Here is a 19149-nt window from a genome sequence, read left to right as displayed (position 1 = left end):
ATTCGTCAGTTTGGCCTTTAAAGCTGCAGAATCTGGCTCCAACTTAACTTTACAAACTTATTTCCCACTATTCCCCTATGCATGCTGTCTGCTGTGGCCCAACTGGCCTTTTTCTGTTCCTTGACTTGGCATTCCTCCTCCTGTTTCTTGCCTTTTCACAGGCTATCCAACATAAGTAAAATGTATTCCCTCCCCCTTCTGCCTCAAAAATCTTTAGCTTTCTTCAAGGTTCTCATTGGGAAGCTTTTCCTGACCCACTCAAACCTTCTCTCTATCCCCTAAGATGTAGTTGTTCTTTTCCTTCTCAAATGATTTTGCATCTATTTACTGGTTTTTATATTGTATCTACCAGTAGAATGTAGCTTCTTGAGGGCAGATAAAACTGGGGTGGAGGTGGTATCCTCAGTGACTGGAACATTCTCTTCCACATGGTTAATGAATTGAATTGAACACAGCCAAGAAAACAAATTGTTTAAAAAAAAAGGGGCCATGAGCAACCAAAAGAGATGTCACAAAGCTCATGAACTTTACTTTTCCGAGAGATTCTTGATCTCTCATTCAAATACTCTTCACTCTTCATACATTTCTAATCAGTTGTACTGCCCAGTGTCTCAATCCACCCCAGATTAGAAGAGGGGTAAGAATTGCTTCAAGCTGCAGTGAGAAGTCATATCTTACAGGTTGGCAGTGAGTAAAGAGAGAGAGAAAACAAAGCCCAAAAGCTTTGCTATAATGAGAAGAGCACTAACTCTGGCAGTAGTTGAGCTATGTTCATTCATATCCTGTCCCTTTTACTGCCTGCCTCTCAGGGCCTTAGTTCTTTTGTAAAATGACAAGTGTACACTAGGTGGCCTGTAAGCTCCAATCTAGCTGTAGATCCATAATTCCAAACTCAGAATCTGAGACCACTTAAGAGAGGAACCAGTGTAGCCCTTCGTAGATGCTGAGGACGTTGTTGTTTCCAGTGGAGTTTGTAATGGTGATGGAGTCGACACAAGATGACCAAATGATGTCCAATCCACTCTCTTTGAGAAGTATATAATACATTTTACAAAGATGTACATTAAAAATTATTAAAATGGGTGTTGGTGATAAAATGAGTACTCAGCTACCCAAAAAACTTGTTTGTCAAGAAAGAGCTTGGCAAGTCCAATTAACTGAGATTTTTCTGTGGTGCTGTTGCACTATACATAAGGGCTAAGGTTAACTTTTCAGAACAAGCCACACCATATCATTTTGAAAAGCGATGTGTGTTTGTGTACATGGTGAATTGATGGCAGGCTCTTTGCCCTGCAGATTTTATTTGGAGTCAAGAAGAGCCACAGAATATGGGTCCGTGGTTTTTTATCTCCCCAAGATTTGAAAAACAGCTAGCCTGTAAGGTAAGGCTTTTAACTTTTATTTTGCTTTGCTTTTCTGGTGTATCTAAAAAGAAATTTAATCATTGCTTGCCATTTAAACTATTTCTTAATGCGCATATTCACGAATTCCAAGAAGCAAACTGGCATTAATGATAGTTGACCTTGGAGGCAGAAAGACTTGGCTCCTACCCCTTACCTCCCACCCCTGACACATTGTGGCTATATGTGGCTCTAGACAAGATACTTAATCTTGCAGTGTCATAGGTATCCCTCTATAAAGTTTCAAAACAGGGGTCAGCCTGTGTTGGTATTGGGAGTTTCCTCCCTAGAAATTCTCTATGCCAACAAAATCACAGGTCTGATTCTGAAAAAAAAATTCACACAAACTAACCATTCTTTCAAAATAGAGGACTATAGAGTCATTTATCAAGCTATTTATGCATGTTGTATCAGGAGGGCAGAGTTTATAATCTCAAAGAGGATCATAAACATGTCTGAAAGGTTCGGAACCGCCGGATATAAGAAACTCTCAAAGTAGAAGGCAGAAGAATCAAAACATTTATTTAGGCTCCACAGTAACCAACCCATGAACCAGAAGCCCCATTTTGATATGTTGATCATAATCTTCCAGGCCCAATAAGTACGCCTTGAAAGAGTAACCAGGAGGCTACAGAGAAACATGATTGCGTAAAGCAAAATCATGTTTCCCCCTTTTATGGTAATAAGATTACCCACTGGACTGAAGTCTTTGTTCAGCTTCCTCCCGTAGATCAGCTCTGCTACTGGCAGCTCCTGCTTCAGCTGTGGCTGTAACTGACGTAACTGTCGTAACTGCCTCTGTAACTGCCTCTGGCTCCAACTGTCGCTGTAACTGTCGCTGTAATGGCCTGAAGTCTTTGTTCAGCTTTCTCCCGTAGGTTAGCTCTGCTACTGGCAGCTCCTGCTTCAGCTGTGGCTGTAACTGACGTAACTGTCGTAACTGCCTCTGTAACTGTCGTTGTAACTGTCGCTGGCTCCAACCGGAAAAGGAAGAGAGAGAGAGGATCTTCAAGCTGTCCTCTCCCCTCTTATAGAGTTTTTGACATCATCAAGCTCCGCCCAAATGACCAGGGCCGATTGGTTCCTGAGTTGGCTCCTCCCCCTAGGGTAGACCAGGTTCTGGAGCTAACACCTCCCCTCAGCCAGCCCCATGACTCATCACACAGGAAGTTCTGGTCCTGCCCCGGAAGAGCAAGCCCCAGCGTCCAGGGAAGCTCAATGAGGTAAACTGAGTCATTCAAAGAAAACAAAAGCCATTCTGGTTACACTCCACCCCTTGTTATAGGATACATAATCTAATCAGCCATGTATCCTAGAACATACATTGTGATCCAATTACAAAGGAAACTAAAACATATCATTCATTATAAAGCAAAACATATCATTCAGTGACATTCCCAAACATTGGTTAACGATTCAAATGCGATCCACCCCTAGATCCCAGCAAAATAATCTCTTCAATCAATCATCCCCAAAATAATTATTAATAATTCAAATGTCCACCCCTAAATCCTTGTATCCATTACATAGGATCAATAATATCATAACAATAAAACAATACAGCAAGGATAACACAAAATAAGTAAACAGAACACTATCATCATTTCCACCCCCCTTGAACGATTGGGGCTCAAAATCTTGGGGTGAGGGGTGAAGGTCTCATTTTCCATAGCTTCTTCATGCTGAAATTGGATGTAGAGATGGCCCTGCCCCCAAAAAGTCCCATTCCAGAGGTCATTTCTTTAACGAGCTGGCAGGAATTCCAAGAATGCTACATGCTTAGGCAGTCACCGGAAAGTGCAGGGTGCTTAAGCCTGAAGGAAACAAAACTAGCAACAAGGTTAGCCAAAACAAAGGACAAAAAGAATAGACAAGTATGGACTATAATTCTTCAAATAAAATCATCTCAAGTTTGGTTGAGATTTCAGTTATGCAAAGATCCAACATCAGAGCCAAACTCAGGTGGGAAATGTTTCTTTTCAAAAGGAACATAATGAGGAAGCCAAGAGGATCCCACCCTAGATATAGACTAAGATTGTCCTCCCAGCCTTTCCCCAAATGTACAAGTTTTCATCCGTTAATCACACAAGGTCACCTTCAGTCTGAGTGGCTTGTAGGCTTGCAGGAGCAGTTCTTATTTCCCTATTTCTCGTGTTATCAAGTCCTCTATACATTCTGTATAATTCATTGGTTGGAATTCCATCTATCATTTCAAAACCTACCCCTGCTCTCAATAAAGCAGTAAACATTTCTTTCCTTGTTACTCTCCTTTGGCGCCAAGTTTGCTGGTTATTCACCCTTCTCTCTCGAGGAGATCTATCCCTTCCCCAGTCACCTAAGTCATGTAACTGTAAAATCTTATTTATCACTGTTGTAAGACGGCTCCCTACTTCTCCAAGTAATAAATTCAAAATTAGTTGTTTATAAGCAGGGGGAGCTGTCCTAATTATTAAATTCCTATGAGGCAGTTCCATTGAATCATTGTAATATTTGTCTGCAGTTCCTGTCATAATGGCAGTCTTCATTACCTCCTCCTTTAGTCTCATGATACAATCTCTAAGTGAATACCAGGGTCTGTGCTCAGTGGGCCACATAGAATCAGTAGCATATCTCTTATTGCATCCCACAGCGGCTAATGCCAACAGAGTAGTCCTGCTATCACCATCTCCTTGCTGATGATGTTCCCTAAAAGCTTGTTGAACTAGAGGATCATGGCTGATACCTATGAATCTCATGCAGTCTGTCCCATCTACTGATATTCCACCGGCCCCTTGATCACTGAGTCTTACCATCCAAGATATCAATGGTTCTCCTATTCTTTGGCTGAATCTACTCAAAATATCTGTGACCTCTTGCGGTGAGAAATCTTCCTGAATTTCCCTTGTAACTGAATCTTCACCTCGGGTTTCTGTCTTCCTCCTTTGTATGGGTCGAGCCCTTGTCTGATCATTTAACCATCTCCTATTCTCTGTGTGAGGCACATCCTGAACCCCAGTAGTGTTTTGTGCCTCAGCCCCTAACATTGTCTCATTCTCTCCCCACTCACTTCCTCTGCCACCATGGCTAGGACGAAGCAGGCAGTCAGGCTCTTTCTGGGCTGGGTTGAAATACACTCTGGGCTTTTTTGGTCTCCTGTTGCTCTTAGCCACATTAATAGAAAAGTTCTCATTTGAGTCAGTTTGGTCTCCTGCTATCTGAGATTCCTCTTCTTCCTGTGGGGTAGGAGTGCCCCCATGTCTTTCACTTAATCTCAATCTTTCGTATACTAGCCGGTAGGCTGATAACACTATCCAGCTTTGCCTAGATAGTGATGCCCCTGACTGAATCCCAACTTCTCGTAAACACTTTTCCAAATCCCTAGGATCTCCTCTCCGTAGCCTTGGTTCCCAGTTTTCACAGGGTCCAGCTTTTTTAGCCAATTCTTTTGCTAGGGAGGAATAAAATGGATCCTCCCATCCTGGGATATTCATCTCTTCCTCTGGAATTGTTCTGCTTCTAAATAGAGATCTTATACCTAGCGATCCTGTTCGTGACGCCAAATGTATCAGGAGGGCAGAGTTTATAATCTCAAAGAGGATCATAAACATGTCTGAAAGGTTCGGAACCGCCGGATATAAGAAACTCTCAAAGTAGAAGGCAGAAGAATCAAAACATTTATTTAGGCTCCACAGTAACCAACCCATGAACCAGAAGCCCCATTTTGATATGTTGATCATAATCTTCCAGGCCCAATAAGTACGCCTTGAAAGAGTAACCAGGAGGCTACAGAGAAACATGATTGCGTAAAGCAAAATCATGTTTCCCCCTTTTATGGTAATAAGATTACCCACTGGACTGAAGTCTTTGTTCAGCTTCCTCCCGTAGATCAGCTCTGCTACTGGCAGCTCCTGCTTCAGCTGTGGCTGTAACTGACGTAACTGTCGTAACTGCCTCTGTAACTGCCTCTGGCTCCAACTGTCGCTGTAACTGTCGCTGTAATGGCCTGAAGTCTTTGTTCAGCTTTCTCCCGTAGGTTAGCTCTGCTACTGGCAGCTCCTGCTTCAGCTGTGGCTGTAACTGACGTAACTGTCGTAACTGCCTCTGTAACTGTCGTTGTAACTGTCGCTGGCTCCAACCGGAAAAGGAAGAGAGAGAGAGGATCTTCAAGCTGTCCTCTCCCCTCTTATAGAGTTTTTGACATCATCAAGCTCCGCCCAAATGACCAGGGCCGATTGGTTCCTGAGTTGGCTCCTCCCCCTAGGGTAGACCAGGTTCTGGAGCTAACACCTCCCCTCAGCCAGCCCCATGACTCATCACACAGGAAGTTCTGGTCCTGCCCCGGAAGAGCAAGCCCCAGCGTCCAGGGAAGCTCAATGAGGTAAACTGAGTCATTCAAAGAAAACAAAAGCCATTCTGGTTACACATGTACATCAGTAACATGTCCCCAAAACCTTATCTCTCTGCTGCCTTTATTATTTGATTGCTCAGGATTTCTTGACCCAGAAATAGGGTTCCTGAGCACTATGAAAGCAAGGTATTCTAGGTGACCTGAATGACAGAAACTGTATTATAAACTGTGCTTAATTTCTATAGTGTAACAGCAGAGGAACTAGGGAACCAAAAACATTACTCCTCTAAACTCCTTTAGAGTGTGTGTGTGTGTGTGTGTGTGTGTGTGTGCATTCCATGAGGGAAATTAGAAATTTAAAAATTATGCCTTTCATTCTGTTCTGACTACAATTCGTTAAAGGATTTCTAGTTTGGTTAGTGCAATTAACACATGTGTTTTTCAGTCTGATGTGAAATTCAAGGGCAACCAAACTTGAACTAGACTCAAACATTTATACACACATTATATATATATGTGAGGCCAGATTTGAACTCAGGTATTAATACATATACATGTATATGTGTATTTATATAGATACACATAGATACACAGACTTATACTTACATATATACAATATGTAGGTGGCACAGTGGAGAGAGTGCTGGGCCTGGAGTTAGGAAGACCTGAATTCAAATCCGATCTCAGACACTTACTAGCTGTGTGAACTTGGGCAAGTCACCTATCTTCTGTTTGTCTCAGTTTCCTCATCTGTAAAATGAGTGTTAATAATAGCACTTAACACCCAGGACCAAGTGAGATAATAATTGTGAAGTGCTTAGCATAGTATGTGGCACATGGTAAGTACTATATAAATGTTAGCTATTATTGTTGTTGTTATGGTTATTATATAATGTGAATGAACTAATACGATTTAAGGATAAACAAGTGAGTACAAGTAGAATAAGAGCATTGGTTCTGGAGTCAGAGGACCTGGGTTCAATCCTGCCTCTGACCCTTATCATTTAGGTGGGTTTGTATAAGTCACATATCCTCCTTGGGCTTCAATTTTCTCATCTGTAAAAGGAAGGGGCTGAACATAGGTGACCTCTGAGTTCCCTTCTAGTCCTACATCTATGCTAGCATTAATACTGATGTTGATCTAAATTAAATCTAAACTTAATCTAAAACATGATTTTTTTCCCCCACTCTTAATCACAGCTCCGTCTGGTGAGCCGACCTCCTTTACCAGTACCGGCTGTAGGGATTGGAACCATACACCTGCAGCAGCAGGAAGAGATACTCACCAATACCTTTGCTTGAGGCCTTTCTCTGAAGAAATGCGACTTCCTTTCAGAAGCTGCCTTAAAAATAAGGGCCTCTGTTCCTAATTCAAGCTCAAGCTCCCAGTCTATCTTCTCTGAGAAGTGGAAACCTTACAAGGGCAGATGATTGTCAACAGAGAAAATAGATTGGAGAGGCTTGCATAAGAACTTTTTTGAATACTTAATTTGTTTACAATGGCTATTCTGTTTTGGCCAGGGCTACACTGTCAAAGCAAGGTAGAGAATCAAGGCCTTTTCCCCTGATGGTCCCCTGAACTACTTTTATTCTAGTTTTCTGGGTATGAATGTGCAAAGGATCTGTGATTTCATCAGCATTCCAGTTTGGAAACATTTTCCACCAACACAGATCATAACAGATTAAGTCTGTGCCTTAACAGAAAAGTTCTAGGGAGTTACTTGAGATACATAGGGTATCTCCAAAGTCCAAGTGCAGTTTTAAGCTTTAATAACTTAAAATGTGCCAAGACTTTTGGGACACCTTGTATAGTATTTCACATACTGGTTAAGTGACCTGATCAGGACCACAGCCAGTAAGTTTTAGAAACCGCATTTGAACTCTGGTCTTCCTGGTTGCAGGGCCAGCACTCTGTCCTCTATACCAAGCTGCCTCTACAATTTTCTAGATTTTACAAACAAAATGATTTCATGCTTGAGGCACAGTTGTGTATCATCTCTGTTCCCCACATCACTTGCTATTGTAGGCCTAGCTTAGTTTCATTGCTTTTTGCCTTTCTTCCTTCCCACAATTCTTTTGACTACTAATAGCTTTGGATTCCATTATGCCCTAGAATCTGGGATGCTTTCTGTTAAAGATGTTTTGAAAAAATGTTTCATCAAATGCTTCAGAAAAGCTAGGTTGTTCCTAATTTATCTTCTTAAAGACTGGTGTGCTTTACTTGTCCAGATATAATTACCCTTTTTAATTAAAAGGTTTGTGATCTGTAAGCTACAGTAACAGTGCTTTTCAGATAGGTGAGGTTTGGGTGCTTTGATGAAAATGACCTGTAGCCTCTTATCAGAGCATCCTTTGTCTTTCAAATTGCTTTTATAAATAGTTACTATAACCTTTGGGGAAATGCTGAGAAGATTTCAGTGCTCTGGCTATTACCTGTAGGAGCCATTCATTTTTGGGAATGGTGGCTATTTGGGGGTATATAAGGAGCACTATCTTCTTTGACAGAGGAATCTTCCTGATCCAAGATTCTCAGGTTCTATCAGAGGTCACTGTCCTCACTGAAAAATTCTGAAATGATATCTTGTACTAGAGGCTTAACTAAGTAGGCTCAGTCCAGTTACAAACCCATTTCATAGTAGGAAGTTTCCACTGCTCCTGAGTACCTGTACCTTTATTGCTGTTATCCCCAACAAGGGTACCCCAGAAATACTAGAAAGATAGAATGGACCTATCCCATAAGTACTTTTCTTTTTTTGCATATAATTGGTACAGGTGGATTATACTTATCAGCTTTTCCTACTTTGGCAACAGGTTCATTTCTGTTATTTGAAACATAACAAGTGTGTGTATTGATTTAAAGCATTATATATAACAGTAGCACTAATTTTCCTTTTATTCATTTACTCCTTAATGTTCCTTCTCTGTGTAAAGTCATAACTGTGCCAGTCATAAATTGCTAAAATTTCAAAGGTCAGTGTAAGGTGAGACTTGTTATTACTGAGTTCCAATTTTAACTGGAGAAAATTAAAGCTGTAACACCATCTAATCTTTTCAAACCTCTGCAGTTTTTGAACAAAAAGGAATGCTTAGTTAAACTATAAACATGACCAAATTAAGCCACCCTCTTAAGCAGCTTTCCCAACTTTTACTTTTATAAATTAATCAACTCCTCTTCATTTCACTCCTCTATAACTTCAAGTATGAAACATAAAGACTCAATTTTTCTTTTATGATCTTGACCTTGCTCACTTCCAATTATATTTTGGATGTCCAAGCAAGAAAGAAATGTCCAAAGAGTTTCAAATAAACTATGTTTCTTGTTAATTAAGCATTATTTCATTTTCCTTCTAAATATAGGAAGAATCTTTAAATAATTCTAAAATGCTTAAGATAATCTGTCTCACAATTCCCTATTGTATCCATGTATGTATTGAAAGAAAATTCAGATTTGCCCAAAAAGTGTTAAAATTGATTACAGGTAGCCTCTTGGGGTTTTGGGGAAAACATAAAGAACTGTTTGAATTGCAGCATTTAATAATGTAAAGCTGTATGCCAAAACCATTATGTTCAATTAATAAAAAAAGTATGAGTACACAATTGTGAAAATTCTTAGGTTTGAATAAAATTACATCTTTTACCTAAAATGTTGATAATGTTTTCAATTACTTGTCAAAACAAGGATACCTAAAAACCTCTCTTGAATATGTTTTTAGGCTCATTAAATTTTATTATTTTTTCCAATTACAAGTAAAAACAATTTTTAGCATCTTTTTTTTAAATTTTGAGTTCTGAATTCTCTCACTTTATCTTCCTTGAGAAAGGTAAGCAATTTGATATAGATTATACATGTGCAGTCATGCAAAACATATTTCCATATTAGCCATGTTGTGAAGAAAATACAGACCAAAAAAAAAAAGAAAAAGTTTAAAAAGTATACTTTGATCTGCATGCAGACTCCATCAGTTCTTTCTCTGGAAATGGATAGCATCATGAATACTTCTGTAAGGACTTTTAAAGATTTTTTCAAATGTGCACAATCACCCCCTAATTATTTCCTAAGCTGTCTGCCTTTTGAGTGGTGTTTCACAAATCCAGTTTTCTTAATGTGAGGAACCACTGATATATATTATATCTTACCTGCTTTTCTGTCTCCTCTTTGCTCCCCAATCTAGCCCTCAATTACACAAGAACACCTTCTTTTTCAAGGTATTTTGCATTTGACAGAAAATTAAGCCTTTTAAAATCGCTTTCTGTTATTGACAATAACATTATTTCAGGTTTTTAGCCCATTTCTATATTTTCAGTGATGGTCAGTATTTGTATCGATTGGAAATTTAAAGTTCTTGTAATTCCCTTCTCAAGGATGAAATACTTCAGATAAATAGCTTTATTTATCTAGGTAAGTGTATGTCTTTAGCTAAGTTAACCAGAGATCTAGCTGGGGATCTTCTCAGTAGCTTGGTAAAGCTATTTCAAGTAATTAGCTAGTATTTTCATTAAATATTTACTCTATTCCAAGGATTGTGCTTGCTATTCCTAAATATAATGAGAGAATAATACTAGGATGCATATTATACTTGCAGGAAATGTTCATATCTAAGGTGTATGAGGTATTCAGGGGTGGACTAACCCCTCTGGTATGAGGGCTGGGCTAAGCCCCTTTTCAGGGCTGCTGATTTTGGTGCCCACCTATCATCCAACTCTCACCTGTGACTCCAAGAAGCTATAGCATTCACATCATCCACACACCAGTAAAACTCTCAGCAGGTGGGCTAAACCAGGTTAAGCGGCACTTGGAGCCCTCAAACCCATCAGTAAGTTAGAAGGATGTGAAGCATCCTCAAGCATGTGAAGACTTCCCCCCGTATAATGAGCAGGTAAGAATAATTTGTTCCAATGGCCTCGAAGGTGGCTGTAGCAGGTGCTGTGGAGTGCTTAGAGCTTGGTCAGAAAGCAAAGATGCCAGGGTTATTCACTGCATCCCAGGTCATTGCCAGTCATCTTGACTTTTGTCCTTCCACTGGACTTCAATAACTCAGGAAGAGAGAGTAGAGCTGAGGACTGCACAACTCTGCCTCACTTAAATCCAATAAATCCACTTGCAAGTCAAGACACCACTGATCATCCACTATTTTACCCCAATATCATGATGTCATTGGTCTTCTTTGAAAATGAAGGATGAACTACAACATTTTTTTTTGATGTTCATAAATGTTCCACTCGAAATAAATGTGATTTGGTTGGTTTGCTGAGGACAAACCCTAAAATTTTATAATGGTGATCGGTGATTCATTAAAAGAATTTAATGTTTCAGAATCTGTCTGCGACTTTGAGCCTAGACTCTTTCCCCAAGGCACTGAGAGTATGATTCAGGAAAAAATAGATATCTTTATCACCCTGGCACTTTGCTAGGCTGTTTTGTTCCAGTGTCTGATACCTCTCCTCCCTCATCATAGTAATGGGATTCAGATTGTGGTCACTAGCAAAGAATGAAGAGTATGCTCTTCACCAGATCCTGGATCTGTGCCCTTATTCTTTCTCCAGTGCATTCATAGTCTGGGAGCTATGCTGTTTGAAGAAAGGGCTCTTTTACTTCTGGATCCTGGTCTGATTAATTCAACACACACACCTAAGTGCCTCTTGTGTACACAGCCCTCAAGAGTCAGGAAGACCTAGATACAAATTCGCTCTCAGATAAAAGACTAGGCATTTGACCCTGGACAAATAACTTAACTTCTTTGACCCCTCAGTTTCGTCATGAAGATAAAATTGCACCTATCTCAGAGTTGTTAGGAGGATGAAATGAGATCATATATGCAAAGTACTTTGCAGGCTTTAAATCCCCACGTAAATGTGAGATATTACTAATAATAAAATTTTGATGGGACAGAGTATCTCCCCTGATGGACCTTATTGTAATCGGTAGAGAGAGGAATATGATACACCATTATGGTACAAAATAATACATGCTAATTACAATAGAATGGTGTCAGCAAAATGCTATTTGAGGTTCAAGGAATGGTCTGGAAGCTTCCTGAAGGAAGTGGTAATGAACATGAAGATAAGGATCACATAAGCTAGCAGTGGCTTCTAGCCTTAAAGGCTAGCAAGGGGCAAAATCTTGATAGGGAAAAACTGGGCCCAGGTCTGACCATGTCATCCTTCTATTAATAAACTCCAGTGGCTATTACTTTCAGGATCAAATATAAAATCCTCTCTTTGAGTTTCAAAGTCTTTTATAACCTGCCCCTGTCCACCTTTCCAGTCTTCTTATACCTTACCCTCCCTCATCCCCTGTCCCCCAATACACAGACACATACTATTCAATCCAGTGACAACAACCTCCCCGAACAAGAAACCCTATCACCCTACTGTTGGCATTTTCACCGGCTGCCCCCCATACTTGGAATTCTCTCCCACCTCCGGTCTTCCTTCAAGTGTCAGCTAAAATCCCACCTTCTGCAAGCCTTTCCCAGCCTATCCCCACGCAATTCTGGAGCCTGAGATCCTCAACGTTTCCCGTCTACATCATGTTTGGGGTCCACAGTTTGCGCTTATCGCCCCCCCCCCCCACCCCCAGCCAAATTAGACTATGGGCTCCTTGAGAACCTTTTTTGTATCTTCAGCTCTTACTTAGCACAATCCTGGCGAATCGGTGGGCGCTTCATACGTGCTTAATACCTTACAGTAATGGTGGGTCAGTAGGAGGACTATCACTATTATTCGAGGGGTTTGTAGGGAGACCCCCACAAATAAGGACAACTCAAGGAGATTTACAACAAATGGAGAGGCAAAAAATTTGTAAAAGGATGACTTGGCCAACGCTCTTCCCTTTTATGACGCAAAGCTCTATGGCCGTGCCCCCGAGCCCTGGAACGGGTCCTGCCCGATGGCACCCTGGGTCAGGGCTGGGATGGGGGAAGCAGAACCACCGAGGAATGCAGCCATTTTTTTCATGTTCCAGTAGGTTAACACAGAAGTCCCTTCGCAAGGCTGAATTCTGATTCCAAAATCGCGGGGCTTTTTTTTTTTTGGCCTTTAGAAAACGAGAACTTTCCAGACAGCACCAAACCCTAGAAAATACCAGTGTCAAATGCCTAACCTCTGACCCCTCGACAGGCTCTGCGGGAGGTAGGGGATGAGGGCGGGGGGGGGCGGCGTTCAGGTCCTTCCTGGGTCAAGGCGTCCCACAGGTGCCTGACCAAAAGGATGTTAATAAGGGAGCCCGAGTCATCTACGACTTATCTGCGACCGAGGCTGCGGCATTTTAAGAGCGAATAAAGAAGGGCAGGGCGTACGCTGTCCCCATTTGGCAAGGGAAGATACCTGATCTGAAGAAGAAGTGGGGGTGGGGGCGGGGGCGAGATGACAGTTGGTCTGAAAACTCTTAATCACCAACGGTGACCATGGCAATCACACAGACAACAGGAACTCTAGCCCCAGTGGCGGTGGCGGTGGCGGTGGCAGCGACCCACGGGGGCCAATCCCAGCCTACCCCTTTAAAGATGGGCGGGTCCGGCAGGTCCCGTCACGTGACGAAGCCCGGCCTATAGGCTGCGCGGGGTGGGGGGAAGCGGCGAGTGGGTGGAGCCGGCGCGGGTCTGAGCCGGTCGGAGTCAGGGTCTGAGGCCGAAGCAGGGGGACCGGCGGAGGAGGAAGGTAGCGCCGGAAGGCCGCTCGTCTCCGCCGGGTGCTCCCAGCCGCCGCCATGGGCAGTGAGTACGGGCCCCCTGGGAGCGCCTCCCGGCAGCGGAGTCCACGGCTCGGAGGTGGCTCGGCCCGGCGTGGAGGGTCCTGCGCCCTAGGGGGCACTGCCGGCCGGCCCCGGCCCCACGCCGGCCGCCAGGCTTTCCTGGGCTCGTTGTAGCGGCGGGCCGGGATGAACCGGGGAGGCGTGGCGGGCGGTACCAGCGGCGCAGGATGCCGCTTCAGGGCCTCTGCAGTCCCCGCTCCCTCGAGGGGTTGGGGCGGCAGGTGGCCGGAGACCGGAGACGGGAAGGGGGCCCTGGTCCGGGGACGGCAACCGAGCGGCCCAGGCCCGCAGGGGCCGAGTTGGGAAATACGGAGGGGCGGCGGTGACCTCGGCCTGTAGGGCAGGATGGCAGCCTCTGCCCGGGGTGGGCCCCATGGCACAGACATGGGGAGGGGGCGTTGTGGGCTGGTTGTTCCGGGGGTTGGGGTTCAGGACCCCGGCTGGGGCTCAGGTACGAAGGAAAGGAAAACTGTAAGAGGCTTCCTAACTCTGTGACCAGTTCTTGCTGCTACTTAGCAGGTAAATCAGTACATTAGTGGGTGGAAAGCTCCCCGAGTCATTTACCGTGTCCTCAGGCTACTGAAATCAGATTGGGGGAAAGAGGCGTAACGAAGTTGTTTCTAAAACGACAATATTTACTCAGTGTTGCCATAGCATTTAATAAGTTCTTGAGGTCAGGTCCTATGTTTTATATACTTTTTTACCTCTCGCAGAACCAAGATAAGTATTTTACACATAAGTGATTGAATGGTGCATCCACTTGCAAACTTTACCAGATTTTCCGTATAAGTTACAAAGTAAACCATGTAAGGAAGATGGAAGAAACATATTCTTATAAATATAAGTGCCAATAGAGAGAATTTGCATTTATGCCTTACAGAGATATACATAAATACTAAGTAATCTGGGAATGTGAAAAGGAAAAAGCATGGGCATATGGGTTGGTTTCCTGAACAGATTATCAGGTTTTTTGGTTTTTTTTCTGTCTTGTGAAGGAACACTTTAAAGATTTAGCATGGTTCACATTTACGTGTTAGCCCAAAATGATACCTAGGTAACAAACATTTTCTTCTCTGAGAACTTACTAGTTCCTCCATCAATGAATTAAGTACTATAAAATTTGAAGATTGGGCTTGTAAAGTTGCATGAAAACCCATTGACCAGTCATATTTAATTCCTGACTAACTACAGAATATGGTTTTTTGGAAAATACAAAATAAGCTATGGAATGTGTTGAGAGTACAGGTTCCAGAGCATCAGTGGGGAGATTATAGTTATGACTTAAGGCTTCATATATTTCTGTACCTTTTAGAATTGTATAACTGTAATAAAGATGGAGAATTACCCCATCTTTGGTTTAAGCATTCTTAAAAATTTTGTTTGTTATCCTCAAATATTAGTCTCATTTAAAAATATATAGAGAAAAAGAAATTCTAGTACTTCCCAATTTTAGAGTCCTTGGAATGTCAGCCCATTTAGTAAATTGTACAGATAAATTCTTAAATCTATTCTTTTTTAATTAAAATTTTATTGATAGCTTTTCTTCTACGTTATGTTCATTTCCATATCTTACCCCCATCTCTATCCATTGAGTCTCTCCTTGTTACAAAGAAGCAAGCAAATTAGCCAACATAGCTTAGTTATATGTATTAATATATGCAACATTCTGCACTCATTATTTCCCTTTACCCCCAAATCTGCAAGGAAAAGAAAAGTTGTGTTTTCTCACTTCTTGGAGGCCAAGGATTCAGCTTTGTTTTATTGTGGGTTTTCAGTTTACATTATGGTAGTTGTATATATTATCCTCCTAATTCTGTTTCCTTCATTAATTTCCATCCCTCTCCTACTTACCTTGTTAAATACAACAGATACAACCTCTTAAGACTTTCTCAGTGTTCCGTACTTGCTATTTTTGCATCATATGGGAAGAAGAAATAGGCTGGATTGCAAAAGCAAAATGAAAAAGTTTTCAGAATGAGAGAAAACATGCTCATCATCTGTACAGAATATAATCACTGCTACTAAAGAGATACCCAAACCACCATTGAATCTTTTCATTTCCCTGAATCTTTCTGTTTTCCTTTCCCTTTTACATATTCATAAGACAAGTGAACAGTGCTTAGAGTAAAAGCATATCCTTGATGTGGGTAGATAAGTGTGCATAAACTCTAGTGATGGTTTATTTGAGCATACCACATCCCCTTGGAATGAAGGGATTATGAGTAAAACAGAAAATAATTCTATTTATTAAGGCTTGCTGGGATTCATTAAGTAAGCATTTATTAATTGTCTACTGTGTACCAGGTATTGTGCTCAGGTTGGGGGATAAAGAGACAAAAAAAAAAAACTGGTAGATACAGGCTACATGTAGAAAATGGCACTTGAGCTGGGTCTTGAAGGAAACCAGGAATTCTGAGGTAGAGGAAGTATACTACAGCCATGGGGTATAGAGCCTGTGAGAAAGCACACAGATGGGAGATGGGATGCTGTATATGGAGAACAGCAAGTGGGCCAGTTTGGCTGAGACATAAAGTACATGAAAGAGAGTGACATTCAGTAAGCCTTGTTAGGTAGCCTGGAGCCTGGCTGTGAAAGGCTTTAACTGCCAAACAGAAGAGTGGGTATTTATCTCATAGGTCATTGGGACCAACTGGAGTTTCTTGAGAAATTAGTAAAAAGGGCTGTGCTTGAAGAATATCATTTTGGCACTTTTGTGAATGGTGTATTGGACAGGAGGAAAGACCAGTTTGGAGGCGATTGCTGTAATCCAGGCAAGAGATGATGAGGGCCTGTCCTAGGGTGGATTTGAATGGATTGGAGAGGTGTTTTGGAAGTGGAATTGAAAAGACTGGGTAACAGATCAGATATTGGGGGATTGTGGAGTGAAGGAAGAGTTGAAGATGGTTCTGAGGTTGCCAAACTGGCCGACTTGGGGGTGCCCTCAACAGAAAGATGGAAAATCAGGAAGAGAGTAGGGTTTAGATAGAAAGTTAATTAGTTCTATTATAGACATTTTATTGTGGATTAATGGGTAGAACCTGGCCCAAGAGCCAGTTAGATCTAAGTTCTAAGTCTGATCTCTGAAAGATCCTGATTGTGTGACCCTGGGCAAATTGCTTAACCTTTGGGTATTCTAGGCCAGTGGTGTCAAACTCAAATAGAAACTGATCCCTGTGGGCTGCATTTTGACTTTGAAAACCACAAATTAACCACAAGTTCCATAGATCACTATGTTGTATTTTTTTTATTTTGTTAAATATTTCCCATTTACATTTTAATCTGGTTTAGGTCACACCCAGAAGTTTTGTGGGCAGCATGTGGCCTGCAAGTTTGACACCTCTACTTTAGGCAGTTGAGTCTGTAAGTTGCAGAGACAGTGTATTGGTAAATGGAGTTTCCTCATGTAGGAAGTCCTTATTTCTGTTAAATCATATGTCTCGTCCATATCCCCTCCAGATGGAATTGTACTCTAGTTTTCAGTGTGTGACTGGAACTGAGAAGAGTCACATGGAATATGTAATTGTTAAATGTATAAAAGTTGGAGCCAAGTTGTGGAACCCCTTGAAGAAGACAATTAAGATTTTTGAGCAGGAGAGTGCCATCCTAAGCCTGTTCCTTAGGAAGATTATTTTGGCAGTGGTGTGGAAGATGAATTGGAAAGGGGAAACACTAGAACCTGGGAGACCAGTTAGGCACCTGTTAGTGATGAGAGGAAGGAGTCCTGAAAGAGAGTGGTGGCTGTGTAATAATAGTAATAATAATTGTTAGCACTTAGCACTTTAAGCTTTGCCAGGTGCTTTTATAGATATCTCATTTGGTCATCACAATGATCCTTGGGAGGTAGGTGCTATTATGTCCATTTTATAAATGAGGAAACTGAAGCAGGCAGAATTTAAGTGCTTTGCCTAGGGTCACACAACTAATAAGTATCTGAGGCTAGATTTGAACTCAAGTCTTCCTGACCCCAAGTCCAGTGCTCTATCTATTTATTACTTAGCTCCACTAGCTGTGAGAATGGAGAGGAGGTGACAGATGACAGAGATGGTGGGGGTAGAACAAGAATTGGCACGTGGTGTATGGAAAAAAGAAGAAGGTAGCATGACTCTGGGTATCATAAATAACATAAACAGATTTCAGTAGAACCACATACATTCTAATCTAAAATTCTAAAACTCTGCATGACTGAACATTTTTACTTTCAGTCTTCTTATTTTCTGTTGAAAGAAAAGGTAAATCTAAACAGACACTTTCAAACCTTATAAAGACTGCCTTTGGAAGTATTGGCATCAAATCTTTGGGGAGAGATTGAAACAATAACCTTTTAAAAGAATGGGCCATTATTAATAACTCTAATAGCATCTTGGAAACATGAATTTGCTTGCTTATTTAAACATTAGTTGTGTGGATAATTTCTGAGCTGTCATTATAGAAGCAACTAGCTAATATTCCTAATGTGTGTATTTATGAGCTATTATAGAAAAACTGCAAAATGCTGTAAAGCTAAGTTGTGGCTGTGGTGAAAGTGATTCCATTTCACTAGCTAATGCTTATATTTGTAAGCAACAGCAATGCCTGAAGGTACTGTACGAAATCAATTTTATTTAATTATCTTTTTCCTGAGAATAGTCAAAATAAAATATGCACAAGGCCTTCAGTTTATAAATGGAAAAAAATCTCTGCCCAAGTTTAGAACTGTTTTGTCAGATTTCATGCCATTTTTTTTAAATGAGAAAAGAAAAAAGCAACGTAGAATTGCCTATACATTTTTTTTTCTGCTTCTAATAGCTAAATCATTATCTTTCCATTTGTGTCAGAGAGGCAACTGAACAGAGAGGCTTTTGTTAACTTTAAGTTGCAGACCATGATAATAATATCTAGCATTTTGTTTCATTGATAAGCCAAAGTGAAAGAAAAGACAGATGGCTTTTGGTTGCTGTCTTCAGGGCATATTTGGGCATTAAATTATAAGTTGGAAGTAATCGTAAACTGTTGGTAAAAGACTAAACTTTTGACATTCAGATTTAGAGAATACCTATATTTGATTCAGTATAAAACTATAGCTTTCCTTTGAAAAAAAAGTGGAAGATATTGTGAAGCTTTGTAATATGCTTATAGAGTCATTCTTTCTTTTAACAGTTAAATTTTTAGAAGTTATAAAACCCTTCTGTGCAGTTTTACCAGAAATTCAGAAACCTGAAAGGAAGGTAAGTATAATATCTTAGCCACAAATAGAGGATATTTGTATTTCTTGTCCCAATTTTTTAGGCTGTTGGTCAGTGTTCTTTTTCTCTTACTATTTTGTGCTACTGTTTGCCCTAGTTTAACTTAACCTTGATGGTTCATGTCCCCAAAATTATCAGTTCATATTCTGCTCGGATAGAAAAAGGTTGAAATGTAGAATAATTTGTTTAGGCAGGTTATCTGATGATTTTAAAAGCTGTTATATTTTATTTAAAATTATAACATTTCTACAAGAACAAAATGACGCCTTTTTTTTTTTTTTGGCATTCCTATCAGTTAATCTGTAGCATTAGGCAATATACAGTTTTAAATGCTTGTTCTTTTCTTCTCTGAGACTAGATCTCCCTATCCCACCCAGGCTGAAAGTGCAGTAGCCACTCACAGGATCGATCTCATTGTCGATTGACTTTGATCTGTTCCATTTATAT

General features: G+C 41.0%; 2 protein-coding genes across 2 annotated transcripts in view; both read left to right on the top strand.

Annotated features, from left to right (window-relative positions):
• Positions 1-9371, top strand: part of DHTKD1 (dehydrogenase E1 and transketolase domain containing 1) — a 79352-nt gene extending 69981 nt beyond the window's left edge. The window contains exons 16-17 of the mRNA XM_036761611.1: positions 1297-1382; positions 6928-9371. Coding sequence (XP_036617506.1) covers positions 1297-1382; positions 6928-7029 — 188 coding nt within the window. The 3' untranslated portion in view covers positions 7030-9371. The remainder of the gene's footprint in view (positions 1-1296; positions 1383-6927) is intronic.
• A 3907-nt stretch (positions 9372-13278) lies between these two features.
• Positions 13279-19149, top strand: part of SEC61A2 (SEC61 translocon subunit alpha 2) — a 39490-nt gene continuing 33619 nt past the window's right edge. Inside the window, exons 1-2 of the mRNA XM_036761328.1 lie at positions 13279-13442; positions 18617-18684. Coding sequence (XP_036617223.1) covers positions 13436-13442; positions 18617-18684 — 75 coding nt within the window. The 5' untranslated portion in view covers positions 13279-13435. The remainder of the gene's footprint in view (positions 13443-18616; positions 18685-19149) is intronic.

Source organism: Trichosurus vulpecula, chromosome 5 (genome assembly GCF_011100635.1).
Source record: "Trichosurus vulpecula isolate mTriVul1 chromosome 5, mTriVul1.pri, whole genome shotgun sequence".
NCBI classification, from domain to species: domain Eukaryota; kingdom Metazoa; phylum Chordata; class Mammalia; order Diprotodontia; family Phalangeridae; genus Trichosurus; species Trichosurus vulpecula.
Note: the sequence above shows the minus strand (reverse complement) of the source record. Positions and strands in the feature narration are given on the sequence as shown.